Source organism: Mus caroli, chromosome 1, assembly GCF_900094665.2.
Source record: "Mus caroli chromosome 1, CAROLI_EIJ_v1.1, whole genome shotgun sequence".
Lineage (NCBI taxonomy): Eukaryota > Metazoa > Chordata > Mammalia > Rodentia > Muridae > Mus > Mus caroli.
In genome coordinates, this window is record NC_034570.1 from 146,489,260 (window position 1) to 146,515,089 (window position 25,830).

Below are 25,830 nucleotides of genomic sequence, written 5' to 3' on the forward strand. Positions count from 1 at the left end.
AGGGGGTGTCCTTGGCGGTCCACCTGCTGCACCCAGAGCTAAGGCTGGCTGAGCAGAGTGAAGATGTCAGAGAAAAGCCCAAAGCTCCCCGTAATGAGGTTCATTATCAGCTGCTCTGATCCCTGTAAAACCCAGCAGGCTGGATTAGGGGCAAAGTCTAATCCAGGCTGACTCCTGGCTGAGCAGCAAACCCAGGCTGGCTGGACAAGCTCCAGGAGAGCTGAAGGTGGCAGCTGCAGACAGGTCCCTCAGACACCCAGGACAGGTCTCAGGTAGGGTGGAGAGCAGGAGGTGGCAGGGCCATTACCAAGGCTTGTCCCCAGTGTGTGTGTGGACTCGGGCTGGGGCGCAGAGTGCTCTGTGGGGGACTTGGGTGAGTGCCTGCTCCTGTCCCCAGGAGTGCTCCACCTGCTCGGGTGAGGCTGGACGCTGTACATTTGTAGACACAGTCAATACCTCTCCAAGGATCAAGTCAAACACGGTCTGCGTGACTTAACAAAAATAATTTTATTCCACATCCCTCCCAAGCCGCAGGAGCATGTGGGCTGGTCTCTCCACCCCCTCCTGCCCACAGCGGATCCAACTGGGAGAGAGAGGACTCTGCCCACTGCCCTAAACCCAGCACCTTCCACACCCCAAAGTTAGCATTGATTTTAGAGACCAAAGTAAGAGACAAGCACCCCGCTCAGAGAGGAGTCTGCCCTCTCCCAGCTAGCCCAGGACTAAGGCACTACAGACCCCAGCATCACCCACCCCCTTGCCCCTACCACCAAGCAAGCACTACACCCTACAGTGCAGCAACTGTCACCTTCCCAGCCTGCCAAACTACACTCTTGCAGCAGAAACCCCAGTTTGAACCTGGGTGACCAGAATCATTTCCTGAGGCTCCCAGACCCATTCTTGAAGCTAAGCCCCACCCACACCTGAGGTGCTGAAGCTGGCCAGGCCAGAGAAGGCCCAAGGGATGCTTTTTCTTCACGTTGTGAGGGAGGGGAGTGGACAGTCTCAGAATGCAGTGAGGAGGTCCACTCCAGCCCACCTGGCCCAGATACTCTCCTCTGGATGAGAAACCTTGGAAACTCTGGACTTGTTTGCCTCAATCTAAGGCCAAGACCAAGCAGGACACATTGAGACTTCAGCAGGAATGGGGCAGGACTTCACAAGAGCTGAAAAACAGAATTGGGTGCTAAAGCCAGGGCCGGAGCCTCCCAGAAGCCTCCTGAGCCCCTGCATCAGACTTCTCCTACCCCATGCTGGTCAGGCGAGACTGGCACCCTGATTCTGTTTTGTCTATGGAATCCTCTCACAGTAGACTCCAGGGTTCACTGCAACAACTCACTTTCTTGGACTTGCCACTCTCCTAAGCTAGACAACAGAACGGGGGTAGAATGGAAGCAAGGGGGCCAGTGGGCCAAAAAAAAACAAACAAAAAAAACACCCCAAAGCCCCAGACATCAGCAGCTCCTTGTCTGTCCTCTGCCGAGGCAGTTCAGGCTGTGGGGTAACTAGCATGGCCCTTTGGGGTTCTCAGCCTGGCCCGAAAGTAGGTGTACATGGCCAGTAAGCCCATGAAGGACACGGAGTAGAGCCCCACACAGAGGCTAATGTCCAGGTGGGAAACGCCCCCTCCTAGAACCTGCAGCCACTGGTCTTGGCCCTGTATAGCTAGGGCCTCTGGCTCCCCTTCAAGTATGGGGGCTAGCTGCTTGGGGCTGCGGCCCCCTCGCCTGAGCTCTAAAGGGCCTTGGAGGTGGTTCACCTCAGGCAGCAATAAGGCTTCAGTGTCTCTCTTGCTCAAGTGTTGCTGCCCGGGGGCATTCTCCTGCATATCCCTCTGGTGCTCTTCCACGTGCTCAGGAGGGCCCTGCCCTGGTGAAGCTCCACCCATTCTGAGGCCTGTGTATAGTTCCTGGGGGCCACTTGCTTCAGGCTTCTCAGCTGGTACATCTAGGGCAGTGGCTCCAGGGGACTCTGCAGAAGCAGCCTGCTCATGGCCCGACACTGAATTTCTGCTCTCCAGTTTTAATGTATCCATTACCAGCTCGGAGGTAGCTTCTGGACTCCCTTTCCGGCCTGCGTGTCTAGATGCAGAAGAGTCTATGACGATGTTTGCTGGGGAGAAGTGAGCCTTGAGAAAGTTGAGGGTGGCACCGAGGTCCCACAAAGGCACCTGTCCGTTGAGTTCATTATGGCAGGCAGAACACAGCTCACGGGGAGGCCACTGCACCTTAGGGAAGTGGGGGTCCTCACTCAGAGCACCTGGGGAGGGAAGGACACTCAGTTGTAACAGCCACTCTGCCTGGAGCTCAGGTTTCTTTTGTTCACAACACCAGCTTTTTCATCTGCAAAAAAGGCTCACCAAGCCTTTAAAAGGATGGGAGGTGAGAGATACAGAGACAGAAAACAAAAGCAAAAATAAACCAAGATAAAAACCCAAAACCAAAAGGAGCCAGGCTCAGTGGTGCAGATCTGTGATCCCTGCCTCTCAGGAGGATGCAGTAGAAGGATTGAATGTTCAGGACCAGTCTGGATGCCTCTGTCTCAAAAGAAGAAGGCAGAGGAAAATTTGGGGAAATAGCTCAGTAGCAGAGTGTCTACCTCGCTTGAGCTAAGCCCAAGGTTCCATTCCAAGCACCACTACAAACCCAAACAAGCCCTGGACAAACTGGCACAGTTCTGGCCTACAGGGTGACCTGGCCACTGCGGCATTTGGTTGCAGAGGTGAGGTAAGTACAGGGAAGAGGCTGGCAGGGAAGGTAGGCATATATCTTTTTTTTTTTAATATTTATTTATTTTATGTGAGTACACTGTAGCTGTCTTCAGACACACCAGAAGAGGGCATTTGATCCCATTACAGACGGTTGTGAGCCACCATGTGGTTCCTGGGATTTGAACTCAGGACCTCTAGAAGAGCAAGCACCCAGTGCTCTTAACCGCTGAGCCATCTCTCCAGCCTATATGTCTTCTTTTTAAAAGCCACTAGGACAGGGAACCAAGTGCTGGCTTACAGTACCACCGGCTCCACCCAGCTCCTACCCTAGGAGGGCTGCCTGGGAGGTATACACCACTCCCCAGATGTGTAGTATCCAGTCTAGAGAAGGCTCCCTCCCAGGCTCTGTGTAGGACCTACCATGCTCCCACTTGCATGGAAAGGTAAACAATGTAAGTAAGGGTAACTACTTACCCTGGGGAGGCTCCCCACTCCCCTGCCCACTCTCCTAAGAACTTTCTCTGGGTATGGAGGAAAACCCATGCTCTCTTTTCCCTGTTAGTCTGATAAAAGGCATATAGAGGGACTGCAGAGCGGAGGAGCAGGAGAGAGGGGTCCTGGGACCAGCAGGGGAAGGAGCACTAGCACTGAGCACCAGGGTCATTCAGTGCCCCCGTCTGCTTCCTCTGCACATGGGGCTAATGAGACTGGACTGCGTAGAGTGCCACTGAAAATGACAGTCAGTATGGCCCCCATATGCCACCTACAGCCTTGGAAGTAAGCCCTCCTTACCTGAGAGGCGAGCGTTAACCCTGTTGTGGCTAGTCCAGAGCCAGAGAATTGCATTGCTGGGACTTCTCACTTGGTGCATGGACGCTGCAGCCATCTGCTCAAAATGGTTCGCACAGTCACGACAGCCAAAGAAGAACTGAACATAGCTCCTCATGGCTTGGAGGACCTCCTGGCCGTCAGCTGCAGGAAAAAGGAGACACCACAGAAAGGCTCTTCACACTGCCAGCCTCTGCTGTCTCCATCAGGGTTCCCCACAGGCTGCCCCACCCTCCTCAACTCTGCTGTGGTCCCCAGCAAAGTGCCTCACGTTCCAGCCTATGACACAGGCCTAATACTCCCTTGCCTACTTCTATCCTTTCGGGGGTCACCACAGAGATGGTCCCATTTCCTCCCAAACTCCTAAACTTCAGTTCCCCCTCTCCTCTTCAGTGGGACAGTCAGGCTCTGTGGCATGACTAGACAGGTGACAGAGGCAGGTCACTCATCCCAGCCTCCATCCTCCTCCTCTACCTGCCTGCTTCAGCTCCCACCCAACTTGCTCTCTGGTGGGCCTCGCCTCTCTGGGACCCTCTTAGAAGTCCACCCTCCTCTGGTCTAAATATCTTTTGGTCTGCCTCTATGTCCCCCCTTATTCTCACTCTGACTCCCCCATATAGGCTGGTACCAGCAAGGGTCTCTGTCGACTCCCACACTTTTTCTCGAACTGAAACCAGACTCTCCTGAAGGTTACCCACCCACACTTTCTATGGCTTTTTTCTCTTCCTGTACCTCAGATACCTTGGGGCTCACTTCCTGTTGCTTCTACACATTCCCTCCTCAGCAGAGCTCCAACACTTTAGAAAGTAACCTCCCTCCATCCTCTAGGAGCTCGCAGGAGCGCTCTCTCTCTCTCTCTCTCTCTCTCTCTCTCTCTCTTGCTCGCTCTCTCTCACTCTCTCTCTCATCTCTCTCTCTGTGTGTCTCTGTGTGTGTCTGTCTCTGCTTTGCAACATCAGTGTCTGTACCACTGTGTCACCTCTTGCTCCATTTCCTCCATCCCCACTCCAGGTCTAACTGCCCCACATCATGGCTCTGTCAGCTCTGCCTCCCTCTTCTCAACATCTCCAGAACTGTATTCCTGCAAACACTTCCTTTTCTTTCTGCCTCCCACTAATACAGGATCAGTCCAGCTGGCTCCCATGGGGGACAGACAGATGTGACAGACAGACAGACTGAGGCAGAGTGCAGTGAGCAGGCCCTGGATTCACCTGGTTCCTGTGGGTGGGCCTCACTGTATCGGTTTGCCTGCACCGTCAGGAAGTGGAAGAGGACCCACAGCGAGCAGGGAAACCCCCGGAAGTGTGGCTCACTGCCCTGGCAGCCGACCCAGTTCACCTTCTCAGTAAGGACAGCATCCTAGAAGGGACACACATGAGCATGAGTGCACAAGCAGACAAGAGAAGGGGTGGAAACGGGGATGACAAGAGAAGCTTCCAGGAGCTTCTCTTGCACCACAGCCATCTTCTTGGCCAGAAGATTAGCAGATCTGAGAACTCATGGCATAGACCAAGTTCTATCGAGGTTCCTGGAACCTTGACTCCTTATAAACTCACATGGGTATTGCTTTACTGCCTTCAATGCCAGTATTACATAAATGCATGTTTCAGAAACTTCACACAAGTCACATGAGAACTCTTGTAGCTGAGAAGGTAATTCTGAGGTGTACATTTGTCTTGCCTTTTTAAATTTGTAAACCTGCCCTGAAAGGAGATGCATTATCTGGGAAACTGAACTGTCTTTTTGCAGTTTAGCCTTCATGTACATAAAATATGCCATTAATTTTATTGGGGGAAAAATTCCATCCAAAAATGTTGCCTACAGCTATGAGTTAAGAGTGTCTGTACAGCGTGTAGCTTTTATTTTCTAAAGATTACAGGTAGGGCATGTATATGAATTATAAATATATAAATACAATTTTGTATTAAAAGTTTTGTAGTTTATGGCAAAATCTGGTTCTGTGGTAGGCTACTAAGTCCAGTCCTGTGAAAGGAATGTTTGTGGCTCATNTCACTGTGTGAATGCATAGACAGTTTGAAGTTTTGATATATTTGTGATATTTATCTTCCTTGAGCACTGCAGTCTCACCCCCAAGAGAATTCAATGGGAATGTTTTATTGTGACTTGTCCTCTGTTGCATTTTAAAGTTATTTCCTGTAATTTATTTTCAGTACATAATTAAAAATTTGTTGTATATATAAAAAAAAAAAATAAACTCACATGGGTCTGTATGTCCACTGGGTGTGGCTTGTTTCTGCAGACAGCAGAAAGAACAGGTGCCCTGCTGGGGGCCATGCTGGGGAAGCAGACAAGAGTTAAGAACTCTGGTGTCTTAGATGAATATGGTGGCTCATGCCTATCATCTTCACATTTGGGGAGCTGATGCAGGAGGATTGCTGAGTTTCAAGGTCAGTAGCCTTATATACAGAGTAAGGCCCTATCTCAAAAATAAGCCTCCACTGCCTCATCCCTCAGAGGTGTTAGCTCCGTTCACTGACGGGCCTTACAGGCTCTTAGGCTAGAACAGCTATGCCATCTCCGAGACTTGCTTTCTTCATCTGCTAAGTGAAAATTCTGAAGTATGAGGATTCGATGAGATATTCCATAGGACCCAACGAAGCAGCTTATTAGTGATAAATGGAATCGTTTAATGCAAACCTCTGGATAATGTCACCAAAGATGGAGGCATTAAGTCCTCCCAGTCCCAGACATGTCGAGGACATTGATAAGGCCTTCACTTGCCTGCTGGACTCACCTCCTTCCTGCTGTCCAGAGCAGCTTTGAAGAAACTGTAGGGGACCTTCTTCTTCGGTTGCCTCTGAAGCCAGTCGTTTATGGAATGCAAGAAGTTCTGGACCAAAGGCTGCCCAGGGAAGTACTGTAGGTAGGAGCAAGTGGTGATTGGACAGTAAGAAACAATTCTATAGAGTTTTACATTGTAACAACAAATGTGAATTCATATACTCTATTCTGGACAGAGGAGAAGAAACTCTATGTAGCCTAGGCCCTGTGGGTCTCTCCTATCAAGGCTCAGGCTACAATGCTGACCTAACCACATGAAGCCACTCAGAGAAAGTTCCAAGCACCACACCACTCCCCAGGACTGCTGTGAACACTGGGCACAAATCTCTTCAGGCAGTCTTCTGACATAGCAACTGATGGCCCAGCCGGGCTTATATGGAGTAGGCAAGGGGTTATGCGTCAGGTAATTGAGGAAAACTGCAGCTGTATCTTGGCAGCTGCTTTCTGATGCCCAGAGTCCCCTTTGTCACCCAGCCTCCTGGGAGCAGCAGGTGGGTTCTTCGGAAATAGATACCAGGACCCCCTCCCCATGACAAACATCCTGATAAGCCAGGAAGGAAAAACTGCAGGGACATCTCAGGCCATTCTCAGTGATAAGATGGAAGAAAGATCATGCTCTAGGGAAGAGGGTGTACAGTGCCACCAGAGGGAGGCACCATAAAAAGTCTTTAAATCCCTAACACAGGGCCCAGTGGGCCTCTACCCACCTCCCTTTGGAATGCCCATTCCAGCTTGGTGTGCACTCTCCTTTTTGCTTTTCATAAGGAAACTGTTTTTAGCTGTCTGTGTTTCTTGGCTCAGTTCTTTCTTTTGAAAAGACAAGAACCAAACTGAGGAGAAACCTTCATTGGTAATAGGCTAGGCTGGCAAAAGACCTTTCATTTTTTAGCTCATGGGCTGCCAGTATGGACAGGCTAGCCTAGGGCTTAGGGCCAAGATCCAAATCTTGATGGTAACTCCCAAGAGCCTCAGAGGAACATGAAAAGCTACTCTGACAATAAGTCAACTCAAATCTGATTAGTATCAGCACTTTAAAACCACAAGGACTCAAGGGAGGAGGGGATGTGTGCATGTGTGCATATGTGTGCATGTGCAAACGCCTGTGGGGGTGGGGTGGGGTGAAGGGGACGCAGCAGTGAAGCAGAGCAGATAAAACCACAAGAGGAAAGATGAAGGTGGAGAAGACAATGATCTGAGAGATGTGCCAAGAGGAGGAGGAGGAAGACACCAGGAGAAGAATCCTAATATGAGAGTGGCACAGAGGCAGCATCCGAGAGGGCATTAACCCTCCTTATCAAACAGCAGGGGCTAGCCAGCCCCCAGAGTGACAAATGGCCGGAAAGACTTGTGCTTCAGAGTGCTTCCTCCTGGTCAGCTCCCAGGAGCTCTGGGCCCACACGCAGATTTACAGCTGAAAGTCAGAACATCTCTCTGACCTCCGCCTGCCACCCTGACTTGGCATCTTCTTTGCCTTCTAAGGCCATGTATCAGAAGCAGGGATGAATTAAAGGGCTCTGGACAGCAAGGGCAGGGAAACCTCGGTGACCAAACGCCACCCAGTGGCCAGCCCTAGTAACGGCTCAAATGTGACAAGGCAGGCTTGAGGGGGTGTGGGGGGGCTCTCCACTCCAGGCTTTCTTGTCAGAGGAGAGGGAGGATGTTAAAGGAGCCATGGATGTGAAGGTCACCTTCAACAAGGCGATCCCCCCCACCCCCCTCTGGCTGTCAGTTCCTCATCTCTAGAATGACGAGTACCACTCAGAGAGTTTAAGAACAGAAAATAAGCAAATGCACAGTGTACGGCACGCTCTGTCAGCCTGCCAGAGCTTGGGGAAGGAAGCAGCTTTGATTCTTCTTCTCCAGGGAAGAAAGAAGGTCCCCAGCAAAGCAGATCACGCGGACAAAGGTCAGACAGGGCCTCTGCACTTGGGTCCCAGGTCACTGTGCGCCCACTGTGGGCCTTCCTCAGTCCTCTTCTCAGAGACCTGGCTTCTGGCTAAAGAGCCCCGTAGTAGATCCTCATCTCCTGCTCTTGCTGAGGGTCTAGCTGAGTGTATCGCTGAGAGTGTGCTGTGCAGGCCTTTATCTAACCTGGATACTTTCTGTCTCCTCTCATATCAGCGTCACACAGCCCCGCTGGGAAGCAAACTAAACACCAGCCTGCTTACAGCTGAACACAGAGTCAAGCAGCACGGAGAAACTGCTGCTTCCCAGGACTCCTCGGAAATAATCTGACCTGGGCTCGGGGTATCCTCATTGAGGCCTGCAGGGCTGGGGAGCACATGGGAGCTGTCCCTCACTGAGGGGGTAGAAAAACACTACAAAGGCCTGCCCTGGATTGGCTCCTTCTGAATGTTCAGCAGGGTGTCTGCACCAGGCCTCCTCAGTATTGTGGAGTGCAGGCTGCAGGCCTTTGAAGCAAGGAAATAGCTCTGCCTTGCCCGCAACATTCCTTACAGGGTCTTCTTTGTATACAGATACACAGGCCACCAAGCCAAGAGGGTCAGACTGGTGGCAAAATGGGTGAGATCTGGAGGTTCCCCCAGCCCTGCTGGGAAGAGCAGGCTCAGATTAGCTGGGACAGAGGGAGGCTGAGTCAGCAGACAGGCCCAGGGGACAGGCAGCCCTGACTCAGCAGCAAAGCAGGGCAGGGATGCCCATGGATGGGAAGGCAGAGTCGGGAGGCCAGGGAATGACAGCTCAGGACAATGCCTCAAGTCTGCTCCTGCTGGCTATCTTAGGGCAAGCTATGTGAGCCCCTGGGCCTTAAATGGTAGTGACACAACTCTAAAAAGCAGGCAAAAAGACTAAATTCTTGTCAGACATCAGGTCCTTAACAACCAAAAGCTTCACTCTGAGAAGTAGCCACCTTTCTGAGACACTACCAGGGAGCAGTTCAGGGCTAACACTAGGGAACTGGATTAGCCTGAGGAGAAAGACAGCAGAGCAGAAAGCACCCCTCTTCACTCTGGCGGTCCGAAGTCCTATCTCCCAGTTATCATGGAAGGGAGTAAGACACCACAGTCTGGGGCTTAAGTGAGGTAGAGAACTCAGGTAAGCAGGCAGTCACCATGACTGAGGATATCTGGCTCAGTGTGTCTCTCCCCTCTGCTCTACAGGACGGGTGGTCTCTGGTCACATGGGGCTGGTAAAGAATACGGCTATAAGAGGAGGGCAGACACCTATGGGGGCCTGGGCAGCTATGGACCCAGGTGTCCAGTCCGACCTGAATTCTCAAGGAAGGGACTGGTTTGGTGTCTACTCTCCAGGGATGCACACTAATCACATATGAACTCCAGAGACAAAGGAAGCCAGGGCCTGCTCACCTTGGCCAATACTGCCACAAACTTTTTCAGGGCCACCAGGCGCTGTCCCTCCAGCACTGAGAACTTCCCCACTTCTACACGCAAGATGTAGTGGAGTGCAGACTCCAGGTCGGCCATGTAGATCTTGGAGCTGAGGTTTAAGAAGAAGTGGAAAGAAGAGAAGCATTAGCCTGAGAGCAAGCACTAAAGGAACAGAGCGAGGGAGCACTGCTGACGTCACAGTAATGCGTGGCATGTGGCTCTAACAGCGGTTTGCTGAGTGCCCTGGGTGAATAATTTCTCTAGGCCTCAACCCTTCCTCTGCGTAACAGGCAGAGTATACTGCTTATAGGTAGGTTGCTAGGAGGACTGACTGAGAACATAGAAACCAGCTTGCTGCAGGTGGGTGGGGCCTTTTCTCCAGGTCGAGTCAGCTCCTCCTGTAACTCACCAATCAGGCTCAGTCTGTTCTGAGCAAAGACCCTTGGGGCAGACACACAGAGCACCGGTGCCCACACACAAGGCTCTGGAAAAGCTAGGCTCTCGGTGAAAGTGGAAGGCCAAGAGGTTAGTTGCCCACTGAGGCCAGGCACTGGGATGGTGGAGAGACGGGTGCCCATGGTGGAGAGACGGGTGAGGAAACACGTTGCCTAGTTCTTTCAGGGCTCATATGCACATTGCTTCTAGACCCTGTGAGGTCTTACACCTCTCCAGCCAGCTGTCCCATCCTTGCCCACCATGCTTCCACGGGGGCAGTTCAAGTACTGCTGGGAACAGCACTGAATGTCAGCTACTCACTCCCCTCTGGCTCCTGGCTAGGTTTTTTGAGCTTAGGTACTTCCTAGTCCCTGGGCTACCTCACCTGTAAAACTAAACCAATCATTCTCCTCTTGATGGTACAAAGCCAACAGGGCCAACTGACAAGACGACCAGTGAGCACTAGCACTTCTTCATTCTCAGCCAAGTCTCCACTGTGGTGTCCCCTGAGCCTCAGTTTACCTCACTGTCCCCATGTTCTGCCTCAAGAAGTGGCCTCCTAGGGCTAAAGAGAGAGCTGAGCACCTGCTGCTCTTTCATAGGACCTGGGTTCAGTTCCCAGCAGCACCCAGGTGGTTCATAACCTGTAACTCCAGCTCCAAGGGATCTGATGACCTCTTGTGGCCATAGTACAGATGTGTGTGTAAATAATACAAATGTACATTTTTAAAAAGTGGCTTTGTGACTGAATGAGATGAGGCAAGAAGGTGGCAGCACACGGTTATAGTGATTTGAAAAACCTGAATGGTAAAAGTGACCAGTGACACCTCCGTGATCACGCCTGCCTGTGTGGTGTGTGCATGTGTGCTCACCTGTGTGGTTGCGTGTGCAGACCAGAAGCTGGCACTGCCATGTCTTCCTCAATCGCTTCTCCACATTAGTTTTTGAAACAGGGTCCCTTCTCTCAACTTGGAGCTCACCACTGCAGCAAGCTGGCTGGCCATGGAGCCTGGTGACCTGCCTGTCTGCGGCTACACTGGCTACAGGCGCACTCCGTCAGCTTTTACACAGTGCTAGTGACTTCACTCAAGGCTCCTCCTTGCACAAGTACTCTGCCCACTGAGCCACCTCCCAGGCAGCCAGCGTCACCTCCTAAGTTTCTCTCCTTTCTTTCCACTGTACTTCCACCCATAAAGTCCCCGTGCGAGGACACGAGATCCTTTCTGGACCTTTCTCCCAGCTGTCTGAACATCCCCCACTTAGAGAGTCAGTACTGAGCTGCCTGGTCAGACATCTTTGCTTAGTGTGGAGCTGGGTACTGGAGCAAGGGGTCTACAGCTCCATCCCCATGCAGGGCATCAGGATGCTTACTAGGAAAGCAAAGCCCAGAGCCTCATAACCCGCGGTTCTTCCACACCTGTAACTGTGCACAGTGACAAGGACCACCTGAAAACACAGTGAGCTCCCTGACCAGGCATTCAGATGAAATTGTGTGACTTCCTAGGTGGGATGCTTCGAGGGACCATAAAGTGTATAATCCGAGACCGCATCAGTCCTGTGGGATCAGCTAAGGCAACCATCACGGTTAGCTCAGCAACTGCCTACATTACCCTTATGCAAAGGTGTTGAGCTTCCCTCTGCTCTAAGCAAAAATCCCTAGGGGTGGGAAAACAGTGCACGCGCACACGCATGTGTACACACTACACACACACACACACACACACACACACACACACAGCTCTAGAGAAGCTGGCCCTCTGTGGGAGTGAAAGACTCTAAGGCTGGGAACTGGGACAGCAGAGGGTGTGGGGGCATCAAGGGCAGCAGCTTGTCTTTCTCTCAGAGCTAAGTGCACGGCTGCCAGCCCTCAGGTCTCACATCCCACTTGACAGATCTGAACCCATGGTGCCTAGGACGTGCCTGGCACTGAAGAAACAATGCTTAGGGCAGAAGTTAGTGTAGAACCTCCCCAGTGATCCTCCACGTGGACTCTACTTGCCATTCCCCCAACTCTCTTTCCCTTTCTCTCATTCTCCCTTGCTCTCTCACCAGGAAGCCCAGACTGGCCTGGAATTCATAGTCTTGCTGCTGGGGCCTCCCAAGTGCTGGCATACAAGTGTGCAGAACCACAGCTAGCTTCTACTTGCTTTTTGAGTAAAGTTAAGCTTTATATAACATGGACACTAGCCAGCACTCCTTCTATTATAAAGGACAACGTGGAATGCTGTTTGGTAAACACACATTTGGCACTGGGTCCTGGCACAAAGACGGGAGAGCCCACATCAAGATTTTTGAGCATGGTCAGCAGTTAGGGATCCCTAAGGACCAGTGTGTATCAGTGTGCTACTCATCAAGATGTACTAGGTCTCCAGAGCTTCTGCCTAGGGCGTTCAAGTCCTGGGTTGGGTTCCCAGCAATACAGAGATAACAAAATGAAACAAACAAACCCCAAGGCCAGACTTGAAGGGACACAGGTAGGCTATCCTATGACAGGAACAGAGATAGGCTATCCTGTGACAGGAACAGAGATGAGTAAGGCAGTATTAATGAAGGAAATGTATGAGGAGAACCAGGTGGCCTTACCGGTCTACAAACTTCCACACTGTGGGTGCTATCTTATCAGCAGTGACTGGGGTAGCCGTGGTCGGGGGAGCATCCCTGGTCAGTCCAGGTAGCCCCTGAAGATAGGATGTATAGAAAGACCTGGACTCCACCAGCCTGGAAAGAAAGAAAATGGAAGTGCTAAGGACAAAGAAAAAAAAAAAATCACATAGCTAACCAATGTCAGCAGAGAAAATAGGTGGCTCCTCCCACAGAAAGGTGCAGTAAGAAACATTTCAAGTTGGTCTCATCTTGTCTTTGGCTCCCTGGGCCTCACTTTGACTTGTCCACTCACTGTCCATGGTATAGAAACCCTCTTTTCCACCAGACAGATACGGAACCCCTATCTGGAAAAACAACTGGGCCTGAGAATTACTCAGTGTGCCTTCTGGCTCCAGGCATGGCCACGGTCTACAGAGACTGAGGCAGGTAACCACTGGGAACACCATCCATTTTGCTACAGAGAACTGGGGATGCATTCAACAGAGCTCCTACCTAGCTGTGCAAGTCCAGGGTTTGGTCCCCAGCACCACAGAGAAAAACAACAAAACAAAGACCACCAGCTTCTGCCCATGACAGGAATGGCTGGGTGTGACTGGTCTCAAGGCAGCCACCCTCCCACAAGCTTGTTTCAAGACATCACAAGGTAACATCAGCAGGTGACATCACAAGTTGACATTACTTCCCATGGAAGTCAAAGAGCTGATGTATGATTTTAGACATAACAACAACTGAGAACCAGGTTTGCCCAAACACTCCTGATTTCTCTTTCCTAATACAGGAGTCTTGAAGGCAGGAGCCATCTCCTCCAAAAGCTCTAGCCAAGATAAGCATCAGTGACAGGACGTCCCATGGGAGCCAGCGTCAGGAAGCACGGTTTCCCTGCTCTGCCATCCGGGCTCAGTGTCTATCAGTGAGCAGATGGCTCAGGAGCAGCATCGTCACAAACAATTTTCCCCTCCAGCAACTCCAAGCCAGGGAAACAATGCCTCTTCTTCCTCTAGGACTGGCACTCTCTGGGCTTGCCCGGGGTCTTGCCTTCCAGGCCTTGTGAACATCATGCTTCCTGACTCTGGCTGGCCGGCCTCAGGGGCACTGGTGGACCAGGACAGGGTAAGGGCGAGGGGGCTGCCTAGCCCAGCCTCAGTGTAGGGCGGTACTAACAGCCCCAAGAAGTAGATTTCTGGGTACCTACGGTAGCCTCGATTTCCTCAGCCCCCCAAATTTCTGCCAGCAGGGCCAGGCTGACATCAATCATCTGCCTGAGGAGGGAGGGAGGGGACCAAGGCACCAGCTGGTGCCATTTAACAGGCCATTCAGCAGCAGGCCGCTGACAGCAGCTGAGGCTGCTTCATTGTTTTCTCCTGACATTTTGGAGCAGACTATTGTCTGGCTCCTAATGAACTTTTCTGCAATTAGAAAAGCAGAGGGAGGGAAGGTCCAGCACATCTGAGTCCTCGCCAGGCCAGCACCCCACCAACGCACAGCTCTGTGCACAGAGGTGTGGGATAACGCGGTCATAGCATGGTGTAGATGGCTTCGGAGCTCAAGGGCCGGCCAAGGCAGGAATCCTGAGCTGCAAGGTCAGAGGTCTTGACTCACACATCTGCTTCTCCTACCTGCCTGCCCTTTCTAGTGACCTCTCTGGCAGGAAGAGTGACTGGGCAGGGACGTCACACTCACACAGGCACTCGGGAGACAGAGCCATTCCGAAGCAGCAGGTAACAAGATGGGAAGTCAGTGACGCCAAACTTGCTCACCAGGTCGCTCTCTGTATTCAAGACCCTGCGCACTGCCACAGCATGGTACTGGGACAGGTCCAGAGTTACCTGTAGAAGACAGTAGGGTGTGGATGGGGCTTACCCAGTGGGCAGAGGGAACCTGAGTACTGGCCTGGGGCTGGGTAGGCACCAGGTAGCAGCTATGTTCTATCTAGACTTGAAACCTCGAAGAGCAGACCACTGTGACAAAGTTGACACAACCCTCAGGTTACAACTACCAAATACCAAGCAAGGCAAGGGGCCTTGAAACTGTTCAGACCACACAACTGTGTGTATCCTATTCGAGTACCACCTGAATATGGTAAAACATGGTTTTGTTTTTATTCTTTTTGTTTTGTATGTATTTATGTGTGTTTTTTGTGTATGTGTGCCCCTTCTACATGTATGTCTGCATGCTACAAAGGGCATCAGACCCCATTATAGATAGGCGTGAGCTGCCATGTGGTTGCTGGGAACTGAACTCAGAACCCCTGGAAGAGCAGCCAGTGCTCTTAACCACTGAGTCATCTCTCCAGCCCTGATTCAGCTTTTTAAGTAAATTAGTGACAATTCTAATATGAATAAGCATAATTACTTCTATCCAATAGCTAGAAATAAGGCTCAGACCTAAGACATTCTTTAAACTGATGGAGAAGTGCGGCCTTCACTGTTGGTCAGGGATCCAGCTTCCCCACAAGGGACCAGGCTAGTTCTCATGGGTCTGCTTCCCTCATTTTTTTTTAAACCCCAATTCTAGGCAGTTAGGGCAGTGAAAAAAACAACACAGGTTTTGAGTCAGACAGCACTGTTCTACATCAATAGCTGTGTGATCCTAGACATTCTACACCGCTCTCTTAAGTTTAGAGATTAGCAGCAACGTGCTGGTATCAAGTCCTAGACTCAGTAAGCAGCAGGTATTACTTTTTAGTTTCAGAGCGAGAGGTAAGAGCAGATACCAACGTTTAAAGTGGAAAGGAACCCCTACACTTCCCATGTGTCCCACCAGGGGTCAGGCAGAGCCTGGCTAATGTACAGGGATAGTTGCTTGCATCGGTCTGAACCAGGCTCTCTCCCGGGTCTCTTCTGAGAGTCAGGAATGCTGGGGCAACTCACCTCTCTACCCAGGTAGGAGTCTTCCCTTTCAAAGACCAGGGCCAGGTAATCTGCTTTATTTCTTGTAAAGAATTCGTCGATATCCTTCAGCCTGCAAGAGATAAATGGAGCCACTTGCTCTCCATAGCCTGTGGAAATGAGGTGAGACTCCTCCCAGCGATGCATCACTTCCAGTGTAGCATGTCTCCCATAACCCTGTGGCCTCCCTCTGCCAGCCCACCAATGGAAGGAAAGCAAACCCTTAGGTCTCAGAGGATGCGATTCATGCTACCTCATGCTGCTTTACTCGACCCACCTTGGGTTTACTGTTTTATATTTTTCTTTCTGTCCCTTTTACGAGTCAGGAGTAAATGGGAGGCAGGCTGGGGAAGAGAAGTGGTGGGGAGGGTTCCTTTCAGCCCAGCTGTCTCCATGTTCTGGGGAAGGCCCAGGCTTACTGGTTCCCTAAGAGACTGGTGATTAGAACCCATCAAGTGCAAGCCCTGATCCACAGCAAGCCATGACCAGTGGGAGAGCTGCATGTTCCTCTCAGAACAGGAACAAAAGGGGAAGAAGTGAACTAGAGTCCTGGGTGAAGGAACCTTTTAACTCAAGGTGAGGAGAGTGAGGCCCAGTTTTCTTGGGTAGAAATGATTAAGAAGGCAAATTCTATCTCTTAACCAGAGAACTAACCTACAGATTGTTTTAAATACTCAGTGAAAACTGTGTCTCTCCCAGAATGTTAAGGAGGACAGCTGAGAAGGCACACAGGTCGGGGAATCTGCATCTTCCTCTTATCCTCAACCAGGTGGCTCACTTCCCCGTACTTAACCCAAGACATGTAGCAAATGCCTCCAAAGAGAAAGGGTGACATTAGGTCAATGCCAGAATCCAGCCTGGTGGCAGTTTGGGTAGATATGACAGACAAGTGGGGATTAGGGCGAGCCTTTGATGGATAAAAGAGGTTCTGTAGCTACCTAGCATCAGCCTCTTGGGTGGCATTAGGTGGCTGGCCAGTCTCTCTGGCCACATCCTCATACCTACCCTAGGCTGGCAGAGGAGCAAGTCCTCAGCCTTCTGGAAGAGGCAGCTTAAGTTTCAGCACGTGTGTCTGCCTATATTCTTCCTAAGGGGCATCAAAAGGATCACTTAGAGACAGATTGACAGATGTGGCCGATTTGTTTCTTTTAAGGTCCCCAGGGCTGAAGACACACTATGGTGTGTGTGTGTTTGTGTGTGTGTGTGTGTGTGTGTGTGTGTGTGTGTGTGTGAGAGAGAGAGAGAGAGAGAGAGAGAGAGAGAGAGAGNGAGAGAGAGAGAGAGAGAGAGAGAGAGAGAGAGAGAGAGACATAGTCAGGAGGAAACGCAGGGAGAAAAGCACCAAGGTCCAGGCTAACAAGCTCATCCTAGATGGATGACATTATAACTTGGACAGGAACTGTCCCCACAAAAGGCTCATGCGCTGAAGGCTTTAGCCCCTGCTGGTGGACCCAACCATTGAGAGATGACTGGCTCATGAGGGGTCTGACTTTTAATCAGACTACCCAGCTTATGGATTCCTAGTCAATGGCCAAATCGGGTGGGCCCTAGCTGGAGTAAGTATACAACGGGGTACATGTCCGTGGGGTCTGTACTGTCCTGAACTCTCTCTACTTTTTGAAGTGAGCAGCCTCTGTCATATGCTCTGGCTGCCATGAGTGTCTGTATAATCTCAGATCCCAGCTGATTGGTCCTGCCAAATTTGGGTCGAAACCTCTAAAGTAAGGAGAGCAAACAAACCTTTCTTTCTCGAAATTGTTTCTCAGGTATTTGTTACAGCAGAGAAAAAAGGAAACCAACAACCAGCAGAGAGAAAGTCGGTTGTAGAACCCCGGCCTACATTAGGAGTGCATGCTTGGCCCAGGGTCTCTCTCTGTGAGGCCCTCTAGGAAGATAAGGAATTTGGAAAGATAATTAAGGAGTCACTGTGAAGCTGATTAACACAGGTTGACCAGTTGTCCAGAATCAGTTTCCAAGCAGGGCCTTTACTCTTCTGAACATCCTGGCCTTTTCTTCCTGATGGTATCAATCTCTTCTGCCCTCTCATCTGTGAGTGGCCTCCCCCGGACTAGGCCAGAGAAAAACCTCCTACACCCACAAACACTCCTGAGGGCAGTCAGAGGAAGCGGCAGCAAGCACGCTCTGGAGAAGCCCCTCACATACTTTCCTTCCATCCAGAAGGTCAGGCCCTTCGACCCTCAGCCAGCTCCTAAGAGACAGGGCTCCTCGACACCTGAAGCAGAAAGGAGTCGCTTGTGGCTGCTCTAAGGTATGTCTGGCACACTTGGGGTATCTACCCCACAGGAAGAATCAATGTGGGTCCTCTGCCCTGTGGTTCCCAACGCCTTCTCCATGCTTGAGCCTCATGCCACACTAAGTCTGCCCCAACCCAAAATACTTGGCAGGTTCCAGAGGTGGACAGGCTGGGGGCCATGTGTCACGGTGGGACTCCAGAGCATCGATGAGCCTCATACGCAGCGTCTGCACATTAGCGCCAGCACCTATAAACGAAAACAGGAAGAGGGTATCAGGACAGATCAGACCCCAGCACCCTTGCCAGCTTCAGTCACAAACAAGGGTCCTCACACCAATTCCAAGAAAAAGCACATGCCAGCCCTCTCCTGAGAAGTGGTGAGGTGAGGGCTGCATGGCTTGAAGACTAGCGGGAGACCCATCCCTGCACACAGCTACTGACTGTTGTTTAGTGGGCATCAGTGAAAAGCCACTCATGGCTTTCATTCTCTGGAGACGAAAGTGACTCCTTGGCCAATGTTAGCTTTCCATGTGCTGATCTGCCCTCGCTCCTCTTCCTGGAAAAGGGGCTCTGAGGCTGGAGTCCTCAGGGAGAAATCCCAGCCCATCACGGCACACAGCCAAGGGTCAAGGATGCTGAGGGCAGAGAGGTCTCCCTCAGAACTGGCTGCGGGTTTGTTCTTTGAAATCAACCTCATTTTGACATAACAGCTATTCTGGGAATGTGGTACCCCACCCTCAAACCTAGGACTTTGGATGGGGCACATCTGAAGGGCTGCTCAAATGAGCTTTCCTGGCTTTTCTGCCAGGCTCTCTGAGAAGACATATGGGAAAACCCAAACAGACTTCACTTGGAGATCCCTCTTCACCCTGTGGGAACCCGGGTAAAGGCAGAAGAGCTGGAGAGGATGCTGGCAATGCCAACACAACAGCCGGAGTTAGAGCACCCACCTGGCAGTGTCGCTCCAGAACCATTCTTGGTAAAGGCCTGAAAAAACTGAGAACAGACAAGGGTGAGCGGTCAGTGGCGGCACTTAAGCTGCTTAGGGACGACTTCTCTTTTTCGAGCCTCACTTTATTCCCCTGTGATGGACTGCAGGGAGGCTTTGTTCTGCGATGCTTCTCTAGCATCCTGACATTCAATTCTTTGCCAATGCTTAACGCAACCTTAGAACCTGGAGGCAGCAGCTCAGGAATGTAATTAGAGACCAACTCCATAACAGCTGGCATCTGCACATAGTTCCTGGAAACTGTTAAGCGAACAGTGAAGTCACTGGTGGTCTCCATGCAGACCATCTGAAGAAGGAAGTGACTCCTCAGCCAGTGCTGGCTGCCCGTGTGCTGATCTGCCCTTGTTCTATTTCCTGGATAGAGGCTCTGAGACCGGTATCTTCTCAGTGAGAACTCGCTGCCCACCCATCATGGCACTCAGCCAAGGGTCAAAGATCCAGGACAGGTCCTACTGAGCGGTAGACTCGAGCCTACAAAACCAGGACTGTAGCACACATCAGCCTCTTTCGACATCATGATGTACTCTTTCCCAAATGTGTGACATCCCAGGTCTACTGTGTCATTGGGGTGAGAGGTGAGAAGGAACACTGGGTAACAACTTACAACCTGGGCTTCTGGCCAAGGGGAAAGATAGCTGCAGGCCTCTTACCTATGTCCTCCTATCCTGAGAGAGAATGTTGGTTGTCCTGGGAGACAATCTATCTGCAGAAGAGCCTGAAGGCTTCTTCTTTTTGCTAGGAGGAACACTTTTTTGCAAGTTTAGTCCTCTATCTCCAACAGCATGGCCTCAGCTTTATCCCAAGCAGCTGATTAGGTCAAGGCTATAGGGTCTGGCAGAACTGGATTCAAGACCTGGCTTTGATGTTTTTGTTGTGACTTTTGAAAATCTTTCTGCTTCTCTAAACCTCAGTATTCTAATCTTTTAAACAAGATATAAAATTATATATATAATGATATCATATATAAAGTGGTACTACCAGCCTAGAATTGTTATAAGACTCAATAATCAAAAACCGAGAGTAATTAAGGCACAGGAGCCAGTACAGATAAAAACTGACTCATTAAATGTCAATTCCATCACTATCACTCCCTCCTATACACACCCCTTCAGCACCATGAAATACTGACCAGCTAGGACTGGTCTGTTCCATTTGTGTATAGACAGGAAGGGAAAATTCACATGAGAAACAGGCCACAGATGGCCAGCCATCCCTATCTGTGATTGGCTGCTTCCTATGACCTCACTGCCTTCCTCTTGCTCTCTACTCCACTCTTTTCAAAATACAAATGCAATACTTTATTCATGAATAAAAGCAGCTCATTTACATATGTCACAATGTGCCCATGTCCTTGATAGTTACTGAACAAATCTGGACCTAGTAAAATTATTATTCTAATACTTGTAAAATGATGACAAGTTTCCTGAATTGTGACATGAAATGAGGACATGGGTTTCTAAGAATCTTTATGGACAGACACTGCTGCTCAGAGGCAGGGTGGTCTGCTCAGCGTGTGACAGCTGCTGTGCTCACTCTGTACAGGGAGGACAGACTTCAGCTCACTGCTACACCTCTCACACCGTGGACCAGCCTTTGGTGGTGTGCCTTTCTCAGAGCTACGGAGAACAACATGGTGCCTCTCCTTCATCAGCTGACAGGCTGCCCAAGCCCTCTGTCTTAAAAGGTGCTGGTCTCCTCCCAACAAAAAGCATCTCCTTGAGCCTAAATTTCAAAGCTCTAATCTATCACTGAAACTCAAGAGTCACTCAAGAGCCCCACCCACAGACTGCACAGCTAAAGGAGTTCTGGGCCATTATCAACCTTCTCGGTGTTCAGACACTTCAAGCTTCCTTCTGGGATCGTATCACCCTCTGAGAATGTGGCTCCCATACCTCGTGGACTTTGTGGAGTTTTTTTCCTACCAATTAATAACTTTCACGTTCAATGTTTTTTCTACCAGCCCCTTTTCTAGGCTACAGAGAGATCCTAAGCCTTCTCACATAAACTGAAAGACAAAAGGGAGGAAGGGCAGGCCTAGAGAGACCTCCTTTCTTCAGTCTCTGCACTTCCTGTTTCCCTGCACTGACAAATGTCTCTTCTGTTCCCCAGACATCTCTGCCCTACCTCTGAGCCCACCGCTCAGCTAAAATCATCCGACAGAACCGAGTGGCGATTCTCTCTAGCTATCTAGCTGTCCCAAGCTGTCTCTCAGGTGCTTCTCCTGCTCTTGGCAGTAGCTGCTGGCTGCTTTCTACCTTTCTGCATGGCTTTTATCTTGTTTTCATACACATGTTCTTGAAACTCTCTTTTCTTTTCTGTGTAGCCACCCTCCCTACTTTGCTGCACAGACCAGCCCTTCTCAGCTACTGTTAGCCCTTGTCCTGACTTCATTCTGTGCCACTGCCATTAATTTCCATCTGCTGCTCTTAGACTCTCCTGCTGCTCCACATCAGAGCAGATCATTCTTGGTAACTGCTCTCTGTTACCAAGTCATTCACTTTGTCCAACATATTTACTATCTGAGCCTTGTGTTTCTGGTACTTACCTGTCCTAGACTTCTGATTCCATCTGCTAAGCTCCACAGAGGTGTGAAGGCCCCGTGCCCACACACCAATGCTGAGTGAGCCCTCTTTCAACCTCTGTCTGCACCTGTGCCTTACCTCACCCAGCAACCAGTTCTCCTCCCTGCTGCCTACACTGGCATTGCCCTTAGCTACAACCCCCATCCAGTTACCTGGCAAGTTCTGCAACTCTGCATTGGGGATAACTCTCCAACAGCCCAGGGCCAACAGGAGAAAACTGAGGCCCCGCTCTATTACAGTAGCTCCTGTTTGCTTTCTCTTCATGGGTCAGGAATGTCAGTTCTCAGCTGGGGAGGGAGGTGGCTCAACAGGCAAAGGAGCCTGCTGCCAATGTGAAAGCCCAAATTCAATCCCAAGGTCCTAGACAGTAGATGGAGAGAACTGACTCCTGAAAGTTCCTCTATCCTCCAAATGCATACATACATACATACATACATACACACACACTAAATGAAAATAAAAGAAATACTATTCTCTCAATCTGTTCTTCAACTGTCTTGCCACTATGTTTCCTTCCCTAAGGCATAATTATGGGAGTCCTCGTCAGCTCTGCATGAAGGATGCGTAAGATCCTAAATCAATATATTCAAGGCCTTCCTTTCAAGATCTGAACCCAAACTGACCTGCCACCATTCCACACACTCCTACTACAGTGAACTTCAACCTGGACTTTCCACGCAGTAACCACTGTGGTGGTTTGAATAAGAAGGCCCCATAGGCTCCTATGTTTGAATGCCTAGTCACCAGAGAGTGGCACTGTTTGAGAAGGATTAGGAGGTGTGGTTTTGTTGGAATAGGTGTGGCCTTTTTGGAGAAAGTATGTCACTGGGGGTGGGCTTTGAAGTTTCAAAAGCCCAAATCAGGCCCAGCATCTGTCTGTCTGCTTACCTGCCCCACTCTCTCTCTCTGTCTGCGGATCAGGATGTAGCTCACAACTACCTCCCAGCATCATGCCTACCTACATGCCACCATGCTCCCCAGTGATGATAATGGACTAACCCTTTAAAACTGTAAGCAAGCCCCCAACTAAATGCTTTCTCTTATAAGAGCTGCCTTGGTCATGGTGTCTCTTTACGACAACAGAGCAGAGACTAAGACGACCACCCACCTGACTGACTTGGGCAGTACTCACAGCTTATACATTGCTGCAAGCCCCACTGTGCCTGGTATTGATGGTGTCTAGCACACTTAACTGCTTAGCAGACCTCTGTCCAATCCAGCAATGATAGCCCTTTCATCATCTTGAAGGCTCAAGTGGAAATCTAGTCAGGGCACATTTCTGTCCTCAGGAAAATGTATTCTTGTTAAGTCAGCCATGGAGGTGTGTGCCATCTGAGGTCAATTACCCTTGAGAAAAATCAACAAAGCATCCAGGACTGAGTCTTTTCTCTGAGAGCAGGCAGCAGTTCATTCATTAGCAGAGTCTCAGTCTCTCTCTCTCTCTCTCTCTCTCTCTCCTTATTTTATGTGTATATGTGTTTTACCCACATGCATGCATATATACCATGCCTGTGTCTGGCTGGTGCTTACAGAGGTCAGAGGAGGGCAATGGATCCCCTGGGGTTCAGGATGCTTTTTAGGCCACCATGAAGGTGCTGAGAACTGAACCTGGGCCCTCTGCAGGAGATAACAAGGCTCTTAGTCATTGAGGCATCTCTCCAGCCTGCTGCTGTCTTTTAATCCGTCACCATAAAACAAGAACCAGGAAGGAGCCTCTGCCTCCCCTGACTGTGAGGCTGCTCCTGTGAGGCTCTGGTCTTTCCACAACAGGACTACTGTTAGCACAAGGCAAGACACTAGGAACCAAAAGCCCAAGTCCCAGTAGTGACTGGTGGTGGCCCTGGAGCCAAGTGTATAGGACCAGTTCTCAGAAACATAATCAGGTCTTCAAGCATTTCATAATGAGCTCACAAAGAGTGACAGCCTTAGTTACCTAATCTCCATGCTAGGAAAGATCAGTGTAAAAGGTGTCTGGAAGCCAGTGGGCGACAATGGAGAGGGGAGCCCATGTCCACTTCTCAGAGAACAGGAGACACCTAAGTTGTCTCTGTCGTCCTGAGAACTCACCCTCGAGCTACAGCGTTCCAGTAGGATCTTACAGAGTGACAGCCCAGGCTCTGCACTCCACAAGTGTGCTTGGCTTCCAAGGACCTGCCATTCCTGGGCTCCTACTCCCTTGCCTCACTTCGACTTCAACATGAACCTGAACACCATACCACATGCCACACCACATAGTTCAGCTCACAATAAGCCCTAGCTCTCACCTTCCTACCCATGCTCCTCTGTCCTAGTCAGACTCCACCCTTCCTTACACACATCTGGAGCCCCCTCCCACAGGAGGTTCTCTTTGATGAGCAGGTGAAGACTTCAGGAAGAGAGGTCAATTCCTCCAGCATTTGCTCCCTGCCTCCCAACCAGATGTCCATCTGTGCCCTGTGCCAGTCGTTCCTAGCCTTTCCCCCAGTTGGGAACACAGCCCTGGGCACCCGATGACAGATGCTATTTCAGGGTATCCCCAGGATGTACCCTCCACACAGAAACTGCCATTAGATCAGGGAACAAGAGGAGAACTAACATCTACCCCACCCCATCCCAGCGCCAGTGCCCGGGCACTCCCACAGGTAGGACCTTTCTTCGTACATGGCAATCTTATCAATAGACATCAATAGATGTGTCATCTCAGAGAGAAGACTCTCTGCTGTACTTTTCCATGTAATTCTCACTAAATAGGCCTTCCCCACATGATGAGGGGCACTGCTCTGGCCTAGGGTTTGTTCAGCCAAAACCTACTACCAACTCACCTCCCAAAGGCATTCTGCCCCAGCCTAGTGGGGACCTGATGGAGCAGGATCCCGACCTTCAGGGCTAGGTATTTTCTAAACTGGCAGGGCTAGTGGAAGTTTAACACATGCGTATAGTGGCAAGGTGCTGAAGGCAGAGAAAAAGGACAGTGACACATGTCACTTACTGTGGTGGCCAAACTTGTGTGGGTATGTCCCCATCATACCAACAAAACTCTCTACATGTAAGGATCCCTACCCAACACTGGTCCTCACCTAGGGCTCTCTCTCTCCCAGCCTCACGGGTAGGGAGCAAAGACAGGCCCTGGTCCCTACAGGGCAGCAGGCTGCCAGTGGGGCCATCTGGCCAGCTGGCTGACTTTTCAAATCTGCTCTGCTTTTTAGGGTGCCTGGCCAAGGTGTGTCTACAGGCACTTTAGGCTTTCATGAGCAAGACTTTGGAGACCTGAAATATGTGTGAGTACTGTTTTAAAACACTCTAGAAGCAACCTAGTGGTCAATTTAGTAAATGACAGCCAGTTTTTTTTTTTTTTTTTTTTTTTTTTTTTACCCTAATAGAAAATATCATTAACTTTTGCTTTAGCAATAGTTAACACACATCAAATTCGGGATCACAATGTAATATATACATATGTGTGTGTCTTATTGTAAGCCACAGGAAGAAATCATTTCAAAGGTACTGCCTAGAGTCTTTTAGAGTCTAAGAGCAGAGGCATTCCGACAGCCTGAACCATTTGGCCATAGATGGAACTAAGCAGTAGGCCCCTCGGGGAAGCCATGGGAAGCCTTGCCAAGGGAGGCCAGACAGAGCTTAGGAAATGGACATCTGTCTACTGAACTGGCCCAGCCAGGTGTTACCTGTCTGGAAACAGGGGAAAGCCAGCGCGACGGACCGGGTGAGGTTCCTGCCTGGCTCTCCCACAGCCAGCTGGGCAGGTAAGGTGATTAATCACTTGAGGCATCCAGGCTGCGTGTACTTCGTGACTTAGGCAGGTGCTGAGGAGCCTCCAGACCTGCAACCATCTGGGCTTCCTCCTCACACCCAGATGCCTGGCTCCTCCCTGGCTGAACAGAAAGCTCCCTGTGTCAGCCCTACAAAGCCCTGACTGCAAGTCCTGAATGCTCTCCCTGTGGGTTAGACAGTCTTGAGGACTCAAGAGAGCGGAAACTGTGAGCCTATGGAGGATGGCTCTTGCTGCCACCCTGGCGTCCCCACAGCTTTCCCACTTAGCACTGCCCACTCTGGCTCTGCACAAAGACAGAGCACTCTCACGGAATTACTATTACCTGCCTTGGGGCTGAGGACAAGCAGTGTCCTTGCCAGGGAGATTTTCTCTTTAAAGAGGTGGCCGATGGGCTGGAGAGATGGCTCAGTGGGTAAGAGCACCCGACTGCCCTTCCGAAGGCCCGGAGTTCAAATCCCAGCAACCACATGGTGGCTCACAACCATCCGTAATGAGATCTGACTCCCTCTTCTGGAGTGTCTGAAGACAGCTACAGTGAACTTACATATAATAAATAAATAAATCTTTAAAAAAAAAAAAAAAGACTTCTTTCATGCCTTTGACCG

General features: G+C 50.4%; 1 protein-coding gene across 2 annotated transcripts in view; it reads right to left on the reverse strand.

The window, feature by feature from the left end:
- Positions 1-484: 484 nt before the first annotated feature.
- Qsox1 (quiescin sulfhydryl oxidase 1) overlaps positions 485-25,830 on the reverse strand; it is a 35,764-nt gene continuing 10,418 nt past the window's right edge. Inside the window, exons 3-13 of one of the 2 annotated variants that reach the window (XM_021160278.2) lie at positions 18,819-18,864; positions 18,013-18,115; positions 15,597-15,687; positions 14,407-14,552; positions 12,706-12,840; positions 9,667-9,796; positions 6,294-6,416; positions 4,750-4,897; positions 3,503-3,682; positions 2,039-2,259; positions 485-1,166 (exon numbers count right to left, since the gene is read on the reverse strand). In XM_021160278.2, coding sequence (XP_021015937.1) covers positions 1,158-1,166; positions 2,039-2,259; positions 3,503-3,682; positions 4,750-4,897; positions 6,294-6,416; positions 9,667-9,796; positions 12,706-12,840; positions 14,407-14,552; positions 15,597-15,687; positions 18,013-18,115; positions 18,819-18,864 — 1,332 coding nt within the window. In that variant the 3' untranslated portion in view covers positions 485-1,157. Of the gene's footprint in view, positions 2,260-3,502; positions 3,683-4,749; positions 4,898-6,293; positions 6,417-9,666; positions 9,797-12,705; positions 12,841-14,406; positions 14,553-15,596; positions 15,688-18,012; positions 18,116-18,818; positions 18,865-25,830 lie in introns of both variants that reach the window. The other variant, XM_021160270.2, reaches the window with a different exon arrangement.